This window comes from Aquarana catesbeiana, linkage group LG06 (assembly GCF_042186555.1).
Source record: "Aquarana catesbeiana isolate 2022-GZ linkage group LG06, ASM4218655v1, whole genome shotgun sequence".
Lineage (NCBI taxonomy): Eukaryota > Metazoa > Chordata > Amphibia > Anura > Ranidae > Aquarana > Aquarana catesbeiana.
In genome coordinates, this window is record NC_133329.1 from 98,181,166 (window position 1) to 98,199,637 (window position 18,472).

The window sequence follows — 18,472 nt, forward strand, 5'->3', positions numbered from 1 at the left end:
TAAGTTTACCCACTTACAAAGAAATGAAGAGTCTATAATTTTTATTAAAGATGTATTTTAAATGATAGACACAGAATATCAACCAAAAATCCAGAAAAAACACATGCTACAAATGTTATAATGTGAGTTGCAGTTCAGTGAGTAAAATAGATATTTGATTCCCAAGCAAAACATGACTTAGTACTTGGAGAAACCCTTGTTGGCAAGCACTGAGGTAAGACATTTCTTGTAGGTAGTTACCAGGTTTGTGAATAGGTTTGTGAATAAATTACTGCGGCACCAATGTGAAAGTAAGCTGCTAAAACAACAATAAGACTAATTGTATGCAAATGTGAGTGAAAAAATGTGTAGCGCTAAAAAACATATACGTCCTGGACATAAACCCAGAAAAAGGTGCATGCACACCCCAAGAATTGTGTGAACGTTATCAAGGTGATAAAACCAAAATAATCAAAGTATATGCAGAAAAGGGAATTTATACAAATTCCAAATATAGATACAAATCAAAACCAAACAACTTGAATAGGATATCACTATAACAGCTGACTCAACTGAATGTAGGCGTATGAAGTGATATCCAAAGTGCCCGTGTGTACATCAGTGTTCAAATAAACAAAAACACAATGTTATAAAGTGATAAATGGAATTTCAGGGGATAATCCATAAAGGGAATCTTTGGTAGAGTAGAAGATATTAATGTATCCCAAAAGGTTGTAAATGATGATATTCAGATATTCAAAATCAGACGGCTCCCGGTACTGTGCTTCAACCACCCAGGGGAGGGGTAGGTACCTTTGCCATGAGTTGTGGACCCGCACACCAGCGGCGGGGAGTCGTACAGGCAAGGATGCAAATATGGGTTGCATATTACGATCTCCTCAGATGGCTGTGATGAAGACAGACTCCAGCACTTTTGCAGCTGTAAACGGGTACTGGAACCAGGAATACCACTGAGATCTCCTCGTATTGTATATTATCCACAAATCGCTCACCAATCAATGGTGGGAGCAGTGATCACAAAGGGAAAAAAGAGAGAAGGCTTCCACATGGCATAGATCAAAAATGTAGGGTTTTAATATAAAAAGGTACAAACATCTTAGCTGATGCATACAATAAAAAAGTGATCATATGAAATAAGTATAAAAATGCGCAGTGTGTAGAGCTTTAGCAAGCATTAAATGCTTGCTAAAGCGCTACACACTGCACATTTTTATACTGGCTAAGCCACTCCATGACCTTAATGTGCTTTTTCTTGAGCCACTCCTTTGTTGCCTTGGCGGTATGTTTTGGGTCATTGTAATGCTGGAAGACCCCTCCACCACCCATCTTCAGTGTTCTGGCTGAGGGAAGAAGGTTTTCATCCAAGATTTTACAATACTTGGTCCCACCCTAAATGCGGCAAAGTCGGCCTGTACCTTTTAGCAGAGAAACAGCCCCAAAAGATAATGTTTCCACCTCCGTGCTTGACTGTAGGGATGAGGTTCTTAGGGCCATAATCTGCATTTTTCTTCCTCCAAACACTGCGAGTCGAGTTAATGCCAAACAGCTCAAATTTCGTCTCATCTGACCACAGCACTTTCTCCCAATCCTTCTAAAAATTATTTAGATGTTAATTGGCAAATTTCAGACGGGCCTGTACATGTGCCTTCTTGAAAAGGGGGACCTTACGGGTGCTGCACGATTTCAATCCATGGCAGCGTATTGTGTTACCAATGGTTTGTTTGGTGACTGTGGTCCCAACTGCCTTGAGATTATTCACAAGCTCCTCCCATGTAGTTCTAAACTGATCCCTCACTTTTGTAATAATCACCCTTACCCCATGAGGCAAACTCTTACATGGAGCTCCAGACTGAGAGCGATTTATGTTTATTTTGTATTTCTTCCATTTGCGAATAATCGCTCCAACAGTTGTCACCTTCTTACTAAGCCTCTTGCTGATGGTCTTGTAGCCCATTCCAGCCTTGTTCTGGTCTACATTCTTGTCCCTGATGTCCTTTGACAGCTCTTTGGTCTTGCTCATGATGGTGAGGTTTGAATGGAAGAAAGAGATTCTGTGGACAGATGTCTTTTATACACATAACGAGTTGTCATTAGGAGCACCTTCTTAAATTGACAGCACTAATCTGAGTACCACTTAAGCACATGTTGTAGCCAGTCAGTGTTGCCAACCCCCCGAAGTGAAATTTACTGGCAGGATGCCAAAATTTACAAACGGCACCAAATTTTTTTTTTTTTTTTTTTTTTTGACAAAAAAAAACATGAAATTTACTGACAGAGCTGCATTTTTTACTGGCACTGCAAAAAAGTGCCTAAAATGCCTGTTTTCAGTGCTAAACAGTGCAAATATCAATATTTAAACGATAAACATGTTGCTAGTGCTATTTTCAATGTGTTTAAGTTAAACAAAAGTCAACAATTATATTTCTCCATTTACGTGGAACAGGAGGGGGTCAGAGGCTGAGTGGACATGGCACGGGGGGTCAGAGGCTGCATAGACAAGGCATGGGGGGGGGGTCAGAGGCTGCTTGGACATGGCACAGGGGGTCAGAGGCTGCTTGGACATGGCACAGGGGGTCAGCTACTTGGACATGGTACATAACACAGGGCCGTCAGAGGCTGCATGGACATGGTACATTGGGTCAGAGGCTGCTTGGACATGAAACATGGCACAGGGGGTCAGAGGCTGCGTGTGTAGTGTTCTCCTATTGAATGGCACAGCTATGCTCTAGCTGTCCTATCCTCCCTCCTCGGCTCAGGCTGAAAATCAGTTTCTGACTGACCTGGAGTGGAGAGTGGATGATCAGTCAGGCCAGCGCAGCGGCCCTCTGTTCAGCACTCCCTCCGTTCCAGGCAGAGACCGACCGACCACCTCCTCCACTCACTGTCACTGTGGCGAGATACCAACGAGAACGGAGTGCCTGACATTCAAAAATGGCGCCGGGCGGCGCCATCACTTCACTGCGCATGCGCCCGCCCTGCCGAGCACGTATGAGATTTCCCGAGCTCGGCGGGCTTCAGAATGGCGCATGCGCAGTTGCGCTGTCAGCCAGCAGCCATCTTTTTTACGGGCACAGTTGCCCGTAATGGACACTTACAGGCGGCCTGAAAAAGAGCTGAAATTTACGGGCTGCCCCTAAATTAACGGACGGTTGGCAACACTGTAGCCAGTCTGTGGGAGCCAGAATTATTGTTCGTTGGTAGGGGATCAAATACTTATTTTACTCACTGAACTGCAACTCAATTTATAACATTTGTATCATGTGTTTTTTCTGGATTTGTGGCTGATATTCTGTCTCTATCCTTTTAAATACACCTTTGATAAAAATTATAGACTCTTCATTTCTTTGTAAGTGGGCAAACTTGCAAAATCTGCAGGGGATCAAATAATTATTTTCTCTCAGCGATTCTAGGGGCCAACTCGCTGGACCATGTCTGATTCACTTGAAAGCCTTTTTTTTGTAGAATTTTCTTGGTACATTTTTATAATGTAGGTCATCTGGTCTTTCCTTCACCCTCCAAATTGCTAAGGATTCGGGCCAGCCTTCAGAATGTGAGCCTGAAATGAAAACAGACACTGTTTTCATTTTTATCCAGCTGTATTTATTAGTGCAACTTATAACAGCCAAGTGAAAGATATAACACCAACAGCCTTTAATCTGCGGGAATATGTCTCTACTAACTTTGCACATCTAGACTTTGCAATATTAGCCCACTCTTCTTTGCAGAACTGCTCAAGTTCATTTGAATGTGATGGGGACCTTTTGTGGACTGCAGTCTTCAAGTAATTCCATAGATTTTCAATGGGGGTTTAAGTCTGGGCTCTGACTAGGCCATGCAAGGACATTCACCTTTTTCTACTTCAACCACTGTGTGCTCATTTTTGCTGAGTGCTTTGGGTCATTGTCATGTTGGAAGGCAAACCTTCTTCCCATTGACAACTTTCTGGCGGAGGGCAGCAAATTTTCCTCTAGAATTTGACGGTATTTTGCCCTATCCATTTTCCTTCCATACTGACAAGTGCTCCAGTCCCTGCTGCAGAGAAACACCCCCATAACAGGATATTACCACCTCCATGCTTTACTGTAGGAATGGTGTTATTTGAATGGTGGGCTGTATTGGATTTCCACCAGACATAGCGTTTGGTGTTGAGGCCAAATACTTGAATTTTAGTCTCATCTGACCATAACACCTTTTTCCATGTGGCCTCAGAATCTTCACATGCCTGACGAAGGGGTCCTGCGTGACTCCGAAACGTTGCACACTCTTTGTGTTGTGATCATGCAATAAATTACACGTTTGGACGCTATCTACGCCGTTCCATGGTGTGCTGGCAAATATTTTCATTTTGACTTGAACCAGTATCCAGCTGGCTGTTGTTACAGCACCCATATTTCGTGAGCTCATCCAGGAAAATGTGTGCGATGGGAATATGAAGTATTACTCAGAAACTTCAAGGTGCATTTAAGGTGCAGTCCAGTACCTGACAATCTGAAAGATGTTGTGTGTGCTCGTCCCCTCTGGCTTGACAAAAGTCAATTCTTCAGGTGACTTTTGTTGAAGGAGCTGGATGGAAAATTGTCAGCCTACAGCCCCTGCATCCACTCAGATGCAGTCACTCTTCAGGTATTCAGACAGCCACAGGTGCCAGCTGTCAGAATACAGTAGCCAGCCAGGGAGAATCCAACATCTGCGCTATTAAGAACAAAGTAGATAAAAGTCCTTTTGCAGCATGGGAGCTGACTTTTTTCCTAGATTAGATTTGCACAACTATGACTTGCTGCTGCAAAGGACTGGCAAAGCCTGTGATGGCCTTGAAGCAACTCTGTTACTTAAAGTGGTACTAAAATCAGAAATACTTACTTCCGTTCTAACATCTACGAGGTATTTTGCTGGCACTGGCATTATCACCCCAGCTTCTTCCAGTTGTTGGTTTCGGCTGTCTTGGTTGATCGTTGTTTGATGATGTCACTCCCACACGTGCGCGGGAGTCATTCATCATGGCACACGCGCACCAACCTGGAAATATAAACTCAGCTGTGCATCAGAAGTTCAGTGTACATTCTGGAGAAGACTGTGACCAGGTAGGTAGGTTTATTTTATTGCAGAAGAGACATTGCAAGTCTTTTCTGCATTAAACAGCATGCCTGTTTGTAATTTTTTTTTACTTTAGTTCCACTTTAAATTAAAGTTTAAAAAAAGTTGTTGAATAATCGTGCTATAAGCGTCTGACCGTTTGCAATAAGCTTTGGTTGATCTTAACAAATGTGAGTGGATTGTTTTTTTTCCCTATACCTTTACAAGTTCTTATCATTGCGCAATGATGCATCTCTCTTGTTTCATGTGACTACCCATACCTAATGAGGAAAAACAAGAGGAGCAGCAAGAGGAAACAGCTGAATACCCCTAATGGATTGAGAATGTAGTAGGAGTAGCTGTTTGGAGCAATTACCCATGAATCATTGTGGTTTTCATTCCAGTTCATTCTCTGGACAAGCTATCTATTTATTAGCATCTGTGGATATTCCTGTTTAGTTTGGGGGTGTTATCAGGTCTCCTCATTGGTGCCGCTTGAAGCTCGTCACTCAAAAAAGTACATGAGCTTCTTTTGGGGCAGAGTCATACTTTTGGTCCCAAAAGCCTTCCACGTGAGTGCCTGAAGACAAGCATACCTTTGCTCAAGCCTGAAAACGTGTGCTAAAATTGCCTGTACAAACAACCAGAAAGGCTTGGCTCATGTGTGAATGGGGACTTTGGGGTTGATTTACTAAAGGCACATCCACTTTGCTCTACAAGTGCACTGCAAGTGTACTTGGAAGTATAGTCGCTTTAGATCTGAGGGGAAGATCTGAAATGAGGGGAAGCTCTGCTGATTTTATTATCCAATCATGTGCAAGCTAAAATTATGTTTTTTATTTTCCTTGCATGTCCCCCTTAGATCTACAGCGACTGCACTTCCAAGTGTACTTCCAAGTGCACATGTAGTGCAAAGTGAATTTGCCTTTAGTAAATCAACCCCTTTGTGCTTATAATAACAAATCATGTTATTTAAATATTTTTACGTGCACTATGGTGAAATTATCCACTTGCTTCCTAAGCCTATTCTGACACTTCTCACATAACTGTAAAAATCAACTTCTTTTTGCTACAAAATTAAGAAGCCCCAAATAATATATATATATATATATATATATATATATATATATATATATATATATATATATATATATATATATATATAATATATATAAATATATAATATGTATATATATATTATATATATATATATAAATATATATATATATATATATATATATATATTTTAAGCTGAGGCCCTAGAGGATAAAATGGTGGGGGTTGCAATTTTTTCTGTCACATGGTATTTGTGCAAAGGCTTTTCAAACTCAATTTGTTTGAGAAAAAATATACTTTAATGAATTTGAATGCACAAAAACACAAATATAATACCCTACTGTTTGGTAATATATAAAAGATGATGTTAAACTGTGTAAATAGATACCTAACATGTCATGCTTTGAAATTGTGCACAATAGTGGAATGGCGACAAATTATGGTAATTTCCATAGGCGATGTTTTATAAGCTTTTACAGGTTACCAGTTTGAAGTTACACATGAGGACTGGCACTGGAATTATTGCTGTCCCCTAAACGTTTTTTTAGTTTAATATTAATTTTATAGTTTAAAAAAAATAAAAATCTTTCTTTCTTTATTTTTTATCAACTTTATTGCTATCACAGGGGATGAGCATTTTGGCTTTTTAGCCACTAGGATTGCTTTTACATTGTAGAGCATTGCCGGCAGAAAAAAATGATACCTGGGTCATGACTGCAGCTGCAGCCATGGTGCTAATATAACTACTTCAACCGGAGGACATATAGGTAGATCCTTTTGGAGGAAGTAGTTAAAGAGACATTCTGATTGACTGCAGTGCCAACAACTTCAGTTTTTTCTTAGATTCTTGCACACACAAACATGCCCTGAAGTCAAACCTGGGAGTTTTAATTTATGATGGCGAGGTATAAATTTGGATTTATAATTTGCATGTGAGTTATGAGTTAAAGTGTATCTGGGTGGCATGTGAGTCAGTGATTCAGCTGGGAGTGCGACATAGATACCCAACCTGATTGTGTCTGCCGTATCTTAGATCTGGGACGTTGTCCAGGTTTTATTTTACGCTGGTGTAAACTCTCCAGAGGAGCTGACTTAGAAGCAAAATCGAGGTCAGGCAGGAGAGCTTGTTATTTTTAGGTAACACATTGTTTTTTTTTTTTCAGTTTCCATATTATAGTCTACCTCTCTGAAACAAAACTTATGTCCTGGCATCTCATTTCTCTGGGGAGGGTTTACCGAGGTCTTCTGAGAACAATGGAGGCTGTCATTGTAAGCAGACCCCATTAACATCCATTGAACAGCACTGTGGAGTTGGAAAGCACAGGTGTAACTAAGAATGTGCTCATCGGGGTATGGCGGAGATCTGTTTTAGGTTAACAGCTGTAGAGGAGATTGTCTGTGCTGCCTGGAAATCCAGTTGTAGCACGCGTTAGAAAGGGGCTCAATATTCTTTTATTATGGATCCCAGTCATCAGTGTTCCATTGTTATGGAACCATAGGTTTATTATCCGTTTCCATGTTTTCATTTGTCCATATACACTCACCGGCCACTTAGGTACACCTTGCTACTACTAGGTTGGATCCTCTTTTGCTTTCAGAACTGTCTTTATTCTTCATGGCATAGATTCAACAAGGTGTTGGAAACATTCCTTAGAGATTTTGACCCATATTGACATGATAGCATCACGCAGTTGCTGCAGATTTGTCGGCTGCACATCCATGATGTGAATCTCCTGTTCCACCACATCTCAAAGGTGCTCTATTGGATTGAGATCTGGTGACTGTGGAGGCCATTGGAGTACGGTGAACTCTTTGTCATGTTCAAGATTTGTGAAATGGTGCATTATCCTGCTGAAAGTAGCCATCAGAAGATGGGTACACTGTAGTCATAAAGGGATGGATATGGTTAGCAACAATACTCAGGTAGGCCGTGGCATTTAAATGATGCTCAATTGAAACTAAGGGGCCCAAAGTGTGCCAAGAAAATACCCCCCCACCATTATACCACCAGCAGCTTGACCCGTTGATACAAGGCAGGATGGATTCGTGCTTTCATGTTGTTTATACTAAAGTCTGACCCTACCATCTGAATGTCGCAGCTGAAATTGAGACTCATCAGACCAGGCAACGTTTTTCCAATCTTCTATTGTCCAATTTTGATGAGCCTGTGCAAATTCTACCCTCAGTTTCCTGTTCTTAGCTAACAGCTGTGGCACCCGGTGTGGTCTTCTGCTGCCCTGGCCCCATCAGGTCATCAGGGGTGCCGGGGCAGCAGGAGGTATCATGTCATGGACAGGAGAAGAGGTGATCAGTGCAGCAGGGTTACAGGAACCGATCCCTTTGGTGGCTCTCCCTGCCGCAGTTGAAAGCCAGCTTCCCCTCCTTTCCCCCCCACCAGCTGTCAGCTGCTGCCGGGAGAGCCACCCAAAGGATAGGTTCCTGAAATTGCCCACCTGCTGAACTGATCACCCCCTCTCCTGTACATGATCTGATTGCCCTGCTTTCTGGGCCCACCTGCATGCTCCTTTCTTCCGCAGCGCTGCCAGCCTCTCTCCTCTTACTCCCGCCGGCTGCTTCAGGCTGTTTCGGGGTGGAGATTGGGGGGGGGTAGGGGCAGCGGTAAATATGTCACTTATATCGGTATTGATCACTCACTGTGTTTATTCATAACTGAAGCATAGTAAACGGTGTTTACTGTGCTTCAAGTTGTGAATGAACAGGAGCCTCTGCTATACAGAGCTCCCTGTTATTTCATCTGCAGGGCACCTGATACTGCAGAGAAAGAATTGTAGATCTATGTTAATTCCTTTTTCTGTGTCATAAGATAGATATCAGGGGTTCTTTAAGACCCCTGATATTTCACCAAAAGCCCCCAACAGCGTTTCGAAAAAAACTGTAAAAAATAATGTAAATTTAAGAACATTTTGGGCTCTCTGGTCCAAATAGTGTAGTTTGAGTGGTTTGTTTGTGCAGCTGGAGTGGCCAGAAAGTTACTTTATGGGGGACGAACACAGCTGCAGGTCCTAATTTGACAGGTGGACAGGTGTGGGTGAGTGGCACACTTGTACACTGGTCTGTTTTCAGGGCCATACACCTGCACCTACACACCTGTCAGATTAGGACCTGTGGCTGTGTTCATACAGCTGATTCGGCAACCATAGAATAACATAGGCTGCCTGCACACAGCTCCAGCCTCATAAAAAAAGACTCGCACACTGTACAGGCTACAGCGCCCATGTAAATGAGCCCCAAGACCTCATTCACACACAAAGCTTTATTAACTTAATATGTTTTATCCTTTAGATTTAGCAGGAGTTTTGTAAGTTATGTTGCGTTGAGTCATTTTCATATGTCTTGGATTCTCCAACAGTGCCATGCCATAATTACCAGTTTTAGGTGTTTCCCATTCATTCTTCGGTGTTCCAGCTCTTCCTATTGTGTTTTTTAAAATTATATAATATAAAACAACTAATATATCCATTAGGGATAGTGGTAGTCCCTCATAATGGGTATAGAAGGTTTGCATACCTAGGAACTCAACAAAACAAGACACGTGACCACTCATTAAAATTAGAAGAAAAGAGGTTTAACCTTAAACTACGTAGAGGGTTCTTTACTGTAAGAGCGGCAAGGATGTGGAATTCCCTTCCACAGGCGGTGGTCTCAGCAAGGAGCATCGATAGCTTCAAAAAACTATTAGATAAGCACCTGAACGACCACAACATACAGGGATATACAATGTAATACTGACATATATTCACACACATAGGTTGGACTTGATGGTCTTTTTTCAACCTCACCTACTATGTAACTATGTAACAATGAGATCTCACCAATAGTGTCCCCTATTCCTTTTAAAAGACAACTTCACTTTTAGTGAAGTTGTACTTTAATGTTCCCCCCCATGTTACATGGTAAAATACTTACCTTGCTTTGGAGAGTGGTCAGGTGGCAGAAAACAATTGTTTTCCATGTGCCCTATTCACACCATACATGTGAGTTGCAATGCATTGCATATTAATGCAGCAGGTCAATACAACACAACATGCCCATCATAATACAAAAAAGTTAGAATGTTGACCTTTGACGTGGCCCGTAGAGAAAAAAATGCACGTAAAACGACAGTTCAGTGCGCATTAAAATGCATAACATTACAAATGCATTTTCTGTGCGTATTTATGTGCGTTGTGATGTGAATAAGGGGGAAGGGGAAAAGCAAGACAACCTCAGTAATACAAGGGTGGAAATACTTTTTTTTTTTGGAGGAAACGTTGTACCAGGTTCCCTGAAATGTTGATAGCATGACTAAAATCCTAGGATATGATCATGTGATCTTTGCCTCTCTCCCTCTCTATTTGTCCTGTTAACCATTATCACTGAAAATTTTGGGTTGTCCCCAGAAAAGTAATAGAGTGGAAATCTTCCAATGGGGACACTAGTTCTGGTGACCTGGGTGGACCCAAGGGATTCCCTTTAATTTGGAGGGATTTTCATTTCACTTGCTGTTTTGGTTATGGGACAGGAAGTGAAGGTAAATCTCCCCAATGGGACACAGATTGCAAAAAAACAAAATGGCAGGAGTTATATCCCTCACTTACTCTATTCAAAGTGAAAAAAAATGTTTTACCTATAGTTCTACTTTAAAGTTAACATCTGAGTATAGGGTCACTTTAAGAGTGATGACTCAGCATCTCTCACACAGTTGATAAAAACTGATTGTATCACGTCTCTTGTGTTGGAATACTGTATATGTAAATGAGATTTTAGAAATTCATGTGCTAAAATAAAGATACCTCCTTCCTCCCTCACATGAAAAGATTGCAGCTCTTTAACTCTCTGCTGACATTTCTCTCACTATATGGATGCATAGATCAATCATTTGGGCTGGGATTTTGTCTTGACATAAGAGGTGACATTGTATCAACAAAATCACTTGGTCTTAAGTGTTTGTTAACCCCCCCAAAAAATACATGCAGATTCTGGTCCCTTAAAGCAGATTAGACAGAACAACGCTTGTGTTGTGTAATCTGCCCCCTTCTAAACTGTAAAAAAAAAACAGGCCACGAAAATCAGGGCTGCTCCGCCCTGATCACCGTGGTCAATAGGCCTGGAGCTGAAGCGCAGCATAAGTGTAGGGCCTACATGATGGGGTTTTCCCTAAAAGGCTATAGCAAGGTGGGGGTTCTTTAAAAATAGATACAACTAATAGGAGGGATTATAATGAGGAGGGATATGATTAACATTACCCCATTGGAGGATATTAGGGTGTGGCAGGGTGTGGCTGGGTGGTCCTAAGGGGTTGCTAGGTGGGTGTTGGTCATCCAGCATCACTTGGACTTTGGGACAGCAACTGACAAGATTCTCCCACCCTCCCTCCCTCTTTTTTGTGAGGTATTAGGCAATGGATGTTATTTATTTCAGTTGTGTTAGTGGCATCTTAGCCAGGATTGCACAGTGTCGTAGCAGCTGGCAGAGGTCGTAGGGTTTTTGAAGGCGGGGATGGTTAAGTTCTTTGGAGAATGATGGGTTGGGTCCATCTCTGGTATGGGTGTACCTGCCCTAATAAGGGCGGAAGTAATAGTTGGCTGTTTCAGCTGGTGAATTTGCCAAAAATTGTCCCAGAGCTGGCGTAAGTCACGGTTGGGGGCCGTGGAAAGGCAAGGTGGTGCCAGATACAGAGATTTGATCAGTCAAGGGTACCTTCAAAAATCCTATGCAGTTTTTATTTCAATCAGATAGGTTATGATATTTTTGCTGTGTATTACCATTTCTTATTATGTTTTAAAGTGTTTTGTTATGGTTGTTTTTGTGTAATAAAATAGGCTGCTATGGCCAATTTAAACCCAAAACAAGTTTGTTTGGCTTAATTACTGGGATAAGGTAAGGTGGTAATTGGGTATTTGGGTAATGGCATATAGCCGATACTTGAGCAATACCCCAGGCATGCTCTCCCCTCTCTCCCCCTCCTTCCTGCCTGTCATCCCCCTCCGTGTCTGTCTTCGTCCGCCCCCCCCCCCCCCCATCAGTTTTCAAAAATGAGCAGTGTAAATACCTAATTTCAGCTGTCTTCAGGCCGGTCACGTGACTCGCAGCTGCTTTACAGCTCCGATACACGGCTTCTGCGGAGGAGATGAGCGGCCATTTGCTCTCCCCGTCTGATGTCAGAGGGAGATCACGGCCCCTCCCGCAGAAGCAATCCATCAGAGCTGTAAAGCGGCCGTGAGTGATGTGAGTGGCCTGAAGACAGCTCAAATTCGTTTTTTTCACTGCTCGTTTTTTAAAACTAATGACACAGTGTGCTATGCCAGTTTTATATGGATGGGTTAACAAACCCTTTAAAGTTACACTAAATTCTGGTTCACTATTCAAGTGTGTATTCTTAAAGGGGTTGTAAACTCTCAAGGTTTTTCACCTTAATGCATTCTATGCATTAAGGTGAAAAACCTTCTGTCACTTAGCAGCCCCCCTGAGCCCCCATTATACTTAACTGAACCCTGTGTTTCCCATGACGGGAACGAGTACACCAGCTCCGGCTGGCGTCTCGTGTCCTGATTGGATAGGTTGATAGCAGTGCAGCCATTGGCTCCCGCTGCTGTCAATCAAACCAATGATGTGGGCGCCGGGGGGCGTGGCCGACTCCTGCTTTCTGTGTCAATAGACGCAGAAGCAGGACACGGGAGCGTGCCCGTACGGGTGTCCCAAAGGAAAGCGCTTCTCCGATGGGGCACTCAAGAAGAGAAGCCAGGAGTGCCGCTGAGGGACCCCAGAAGAGGAGGACCGGGGCCACTCTGTGCAAAACCAGCTGCACAGCAAAGGAAAGTATGACATTTTTTTTGTTGTTTTTTAAAACCCTGAACCTTTACAACCCCTTTAACTCAAAAAGTCTATTCAATTGCTTTCAACCTCTTCCAAATCCTCAAATTCTTTTTGTTTGATGCTGTGAACTAACTTACTGTTAAGGGGTGGCTATGTTCATTCGCCATGGTCCCACTGTATGCAGAAACATAGCCACCCTCTCCTCCTGAGATGGACTATGGATTGTATGCATATGACCACAACTAGTATGCACTGTATGTTCCAAATAAAGTAGAGTAAGCTGGAAAAGGAGAAGTTTGGGAGTTCACAGGGGACAGAAAAACACAGTAAGAAAGGATTCTATAAAAAAAAAAAAAAAAAAAAAAAAAAAAAGATTCCAGGCTTATTAAGTTGTGGATGTGTATGGATTATTTTTTAGAGAATAAGGACAGTGTTTAGTGTCACCAGGCCTATTCAGACACTTTTTGTTTACAACTAAAAATCAGCATTTTTTTTGCTAGAAAATTACTTAGAACCCCCAAACATTATATATATTTTTTTTAGCAGAGGCCCTAGAGAATACAATTTTGCAATTGCATAAAAATTGCAATTTTTTATGTCATTATTTATTATTTATTATTGTATGCAACATGTAACACTTTAAAATTACACATGCTCATAGAACGGCAACATACTACGATACTAAAAAATCTCCATGAGCGACACTTTAAAAGTTTGGAGTTACAGAGAAGGTCTAGCACCAGAATTATTGCTCTCTCTATAACATTTGCGGCAATACTTCACATGTGTGGTGCAAACACCATTTACTTACAGTATCTCACAAAAGTGAGTACACCCCTCACATTTTTGTAAATATTTTATTGTATCTTTTCATGTGACAACACTGAAGAAATTACACTTTGCTACAATGTAAAATAGTGAGTGTACAACTTGTATAACAGTGAAAATTTGCTGTTCCCTCAAAATAACTCAACACACAGCCATTAATATCTAAACTGCTGGCAACAAAAGTGAGTACACTCCTAAGTAAAAATGTCCAAATTGGGCCAAAATAGCTATTTTGCCTCCCCGGTGTCATGTGACTCATTAGTATTATGAGGTCTCAGGTGTGAATGGGGAGCAGGTGTGTTAAATTTTTTTTGTTATCGCTCTCACTCTCTCATACTGGTCACTGGAAGTTCAACATGGCACCTCATGGCAAAGAACTCTGAGGATCTGAAAAACGAATGGTTGCTCATTACCCAATTGTAATCTCAATTGGGTGTAGCTAATCACCTTCTCAATGGCACACAAAGCCATTTGACTTTCAACTGTGATCAACTGTGGTCTTTAATTAGCTCAGCATGAAAAGAGCTTTCCTGGGGCATTTCAGTCCCTGGTAGTGCAACTGAAGCAAACATTCAACTAAGGGTGGCAAGGCACTGTGAAAAGATCTCCAGGATAAAGTTGTGGACAGGCACAAGTCAGGAGATGGATACAAACTATTTTGAAGGCATTGTCAATGCCTAGAAGCACAGTGCAATCTATTATTAAGAAGTGGAAGCTATTTGGTACAATGCAGACCCTCCCTGGATCAGAACATCACTCCAAACTGGATGAAAGAGCCAGGAGGAAACTGGTCAGAGAGGCTACCAAGAGGCTTACAGCAACTCTGAAGCAGTGGCAGGAGTTTATGACAAAGAGTGATTGTGTGCATGTGATAACAATATCACAAATTCCCCACATATGTGGCTTGTATGGGAGAGTTACAAGAAAAAAGCCATTACTCAAAAAGACCACACGCAGTCATGGATGAGCTTTGCCAAAACACACCTGGAAGATTCTGAGGCCACATGGAAAAATGTGTTATGGTCAGAAAAATGGATGTGGCAAAATACCATCAAATTCTTGAGGAAAATCTGCTGCCCTCTGCCAGAAAGTAATCAATGGGAAGAAGGTTTACCTTCCAACATAAGAATGACCCAAAGCACACAGCAAAAATGAGCACACAGTAGTTGAAGGAGAAAAGAGGTGAATGCCCTTAAATGACCTAGTCAGAGCCCAGACTTAAACCCCATTGAAAATCTGGAATGACTTGAAGACTGCAGTCCACAAAAGGTCACCATCAAATTCAACACAACTTGAGCAGTTCTGCAAAGAAGACTGGGCAAATATTGCAAAGTCTAGATGTGCAAAGTTAGTAGAGGCATTTCCCAACAGACTGAAGGCTGTAATTAAAGCAAAAGGATGTTCAACAAAATACCAACATAAGGAGTAATCCTTTTTCCAACTCAGTGATTCTGTTTTTGAATTTGTTTTATTTATTTCTGACATGTTGGTGTTATATCTTTCACTAGGATGTTATAAGATGCATTGAGTAAATACAGCTTTATTAAAACAAAAACTGTGTATGTTTTCATTTCAGGCTGCAAACCAACAAAATGTGATTAATGTAAAGGGGGGTGATTCTTTTCTATACCCACTGTAGCGCTATGATAACCTGTCAACACCACCAGATCAGATGCCGGGCTCCCCGGTTGCACTGGGGAGCCTTGTGAAGCACCATTTTTCGGCCGGAGGGAGGTGTCCCTTCCTGCCACCTGTAAAAGCAATCTAGCAGCTAGTCAGCCGCTAGGATTGCTTTAGGATAAAAGAGAATCACTGGTTGAAGAAAAAAATACTGGGGGTTATGGCATACAGCCACAGCCATAACCCCGGTTTAACCACTTAAAGCCAATCATACATGTACGTGATTTGGCTTCAAGATGTGAACTTCAGGCAGATAAGGAAAACATTAAAGCAGTTACTGTATGCATTTATTAAAAAAAAAGCATTTAGTGTATAACTGGACAGTGAAAGGAGAAGCAGCAGATAATATCTCTATCATTTTGCTGTCTCCACCTTTCAGAGTGCTTGTTGCAGTTCTGCCCACCTGATTGGCTCGTGATACTGCTTCACTTCCCCCCTCTTGAGTTGTGCAATACAGGCTGATACCAAGTCAAATGCAGGTACTTGTATTTAAAAAAAAAAATAATCCAAGGATATTGAAGGCTAAGACCACCTTTCTGACTGTGTTTTACATTACACCCATATTTAGGGTGTAACATGAAACATGGTCACAGTTCACACCCCACCCCAAACAGCCCCCCCTTCCTCCCCTCTTACTGAATTCAGGGGTTTATCTCTCCACAGGCTCCTTTCAGTTTTTTTAATTAGGCCCCCATAGCTGCCTCATCTATTAACAGGGATTTGTGAACGTAGAGACTATGAGTTCCATCAGCCACCACAGCAGAAAGACTCTGCTGAGGGTAGATCCCAATGGAGCATAGGTTCATTGACATCACCACACTTGTAGTCCATTTATACTTCCTCCAGCCCTGCAACTGAAGGTCCATATCGGCGGCTGGAAGAAGAGTCTGCTGATGGATTATGCCTTTAAAGATTACAGAGTTGCATTAAAGTGGAACTTTAGTCAGCAAATGAAGTCCTGCTAGATCACTGCAAGCTGGCCCCTTTTGCAGGTATAGCTATATAAAACATTAAAAATAAGTGCCTACACTGTTTAAAATCCAGTAATGCCCTGTCCCATTCTGCTCTGCACATGCTCAGTTACTCTCTATTTTTTGGCACTCTCCTGAAAATGTAGAGGCCGATCTGCTGACAGCCCACAGATTTACTGCTGCTCAGGGGCTCTGGGCTTCGGCAAAATGGCAGCTTCCAGCAAGAAGAAACAGGAACAATGCTGGAGGCAATTCACAACGCGCTGTAATTTTGAATGCATAATTAGTATTGTGGAATGCATGTTACTTGCCAAAGAATGATATTTTTTATCAAGTTGTTCCGCTTTCATTTGTGTCCCTTATATCTACCCTGGAGTTCAGCGTTAAATTGACCATATACTATAAATGCAGTACAGTTTCATAGACAGCCCTGTCTTTTGGGTACATGTGAGCAAATTTGAATTTTAACTGTGAGTACCACTCCTTCACCTCTGCATAGTATAAGTGAGTAAGTAGGTCAGCAAAGAGACTTGTCTCATTTTGTGTTCCTAATTGAGCTTTGCCTTTATCTAATGTGATATACTGTAGGGGGTATGCACAGAGGCATTCTTTATGAAGGTGTTAGACAGTAAGTTATCCCCTTGTACTTTAAGTAGAGAAGATAAGTGTTAATTGGTTGTATATAGTACATTCAGCAGCTCATTTTGTTACCCAGCTGTTCTTTTAAATGGGCCAAAATCTTTTTTTTGGACACCCTTGCCCTTTGGGTTGACCTTGGCCATGCAAGGCTTTGGTAGGAGTAAGAATACATGGAAGAGCTGTAGATGGGTTAATAAGCCTTGTCTTTTCTGACTGTGTAAACTCCCCTTCTTCACTTCCCACCGTTTATTGCAATGACTTAGCTGCGTTCCTGTGGGCATACTTTGTGATTGAGGTTTCACTGCCAGCTCATTAACAGCTGCTTCCCATGGGTTTTCAGTGAGAGGGAAGGAGGGGCAGGACACAGGGGAGAGACAGAAGACATCACATTAGTTTTCAGGAGCGACTAAACCTTCAGTACCACGGACAGCGGCAAATGATCCAGCAGGAGTGATGGAACAAGAGAAACCATCCTGACCTGACATTGAGGAACCCTTCCTGACCCTGACCAGCTGCCTGTCAATATACTGATGGCTGACTATCCCATCTAGGTATAAGGAGGACAGAATCATGGGCAAACACCAAGGATTTTCCAGACACTTTCGGTAGGACAAACTCAATTTTTAATGAGTATTGATTTATGTAACTAATACAGGCACTCTTCTAAAAGGCCACTAAGCTATACAGGGGGCCTATTTCTCTTAGCATTGTGTGTTTATGCTTTATATATATCTTATCTAGCTATTCTTTGTAGCCGTAGAAGTTTAATGGGGTCAGGTATTGCCTAGTGTTCAAGTGTTTGGGTAATTCTGATGCCCATAGTCACTGGTCAGATCTTTAACATCTTTAATAGTCACATTTTAAGATATAGTAGAAAATTCACAAGGCATTGAAATGGTTGCTTTGGGTAAGCATTTTCTGTTTCTTCAGTTTTTTTTTTTTTTGTTCTACTGTGGGCCTCATGTATTAACATGTTTTCCCAATGTAGGTTTGAAAATGTAAGAAATGCTTTTATTGGACCAAAAATCAAATAAAACTGATACTGCACAAATACCCTAATCTGTTATCCTAGCCGACTAGCCACAATGTTTGCAGGTGCTCATTGGGTTGAATACTGGCTCGTCAAACATCGAGGACTACAACAAAATTGCGCCCATTCACACACTGCCTGCCATGTAGTGAGCTTCTCTTAGTAAAAAATGGCTTCAACCTGGTCTCTTGCCCATGGGAGGACCCCTCTTACATGTTTTTCCAAATAGGGGCTTAATCATAGAGGCCTCTACAATTAGGCTCATATTGGGCAAAACATGCTAAAGGGGGTTCTCCCATGGGTGGCTGACCAAGCCATTTTTTACCAAGAAGAGCTCACTACATGCTGAAGCAGTGTGCAGACGGGTGCCATTTTAAAA

General features: G+C 41.8%; 1 protein-coding gene across 3 annotated transcripts in view; it reads left to right on the top strand.

The window, feature by feature from the left end:
- The window catches only part of GRID2IP (Grid2 interacting protein), a 211,705-nt gene that overhangs the window by 87,711 nt on the left and 105,522 nt on the right, over nt 1–18,472 (top strand). The window contains exon 1 of one of the 3 annotated variants that reach the window (XM_073636500.1): nt 17,306–17,668. The exons of the other annotated variants lie outside the window; for them this stretch is intronic. Coding sequence (XP_073492601.1) covers nt 17,634–17,668 — 35 coding nt within the window. The 5' untranslated portion in view covers nt 17,306–17,633. Of the gene's footprint in view, nt 1–17,305; nt 17,669–18,472 lie in introns of those variants that run through there. 3 annotated transcript variants of the gene reach the window in all.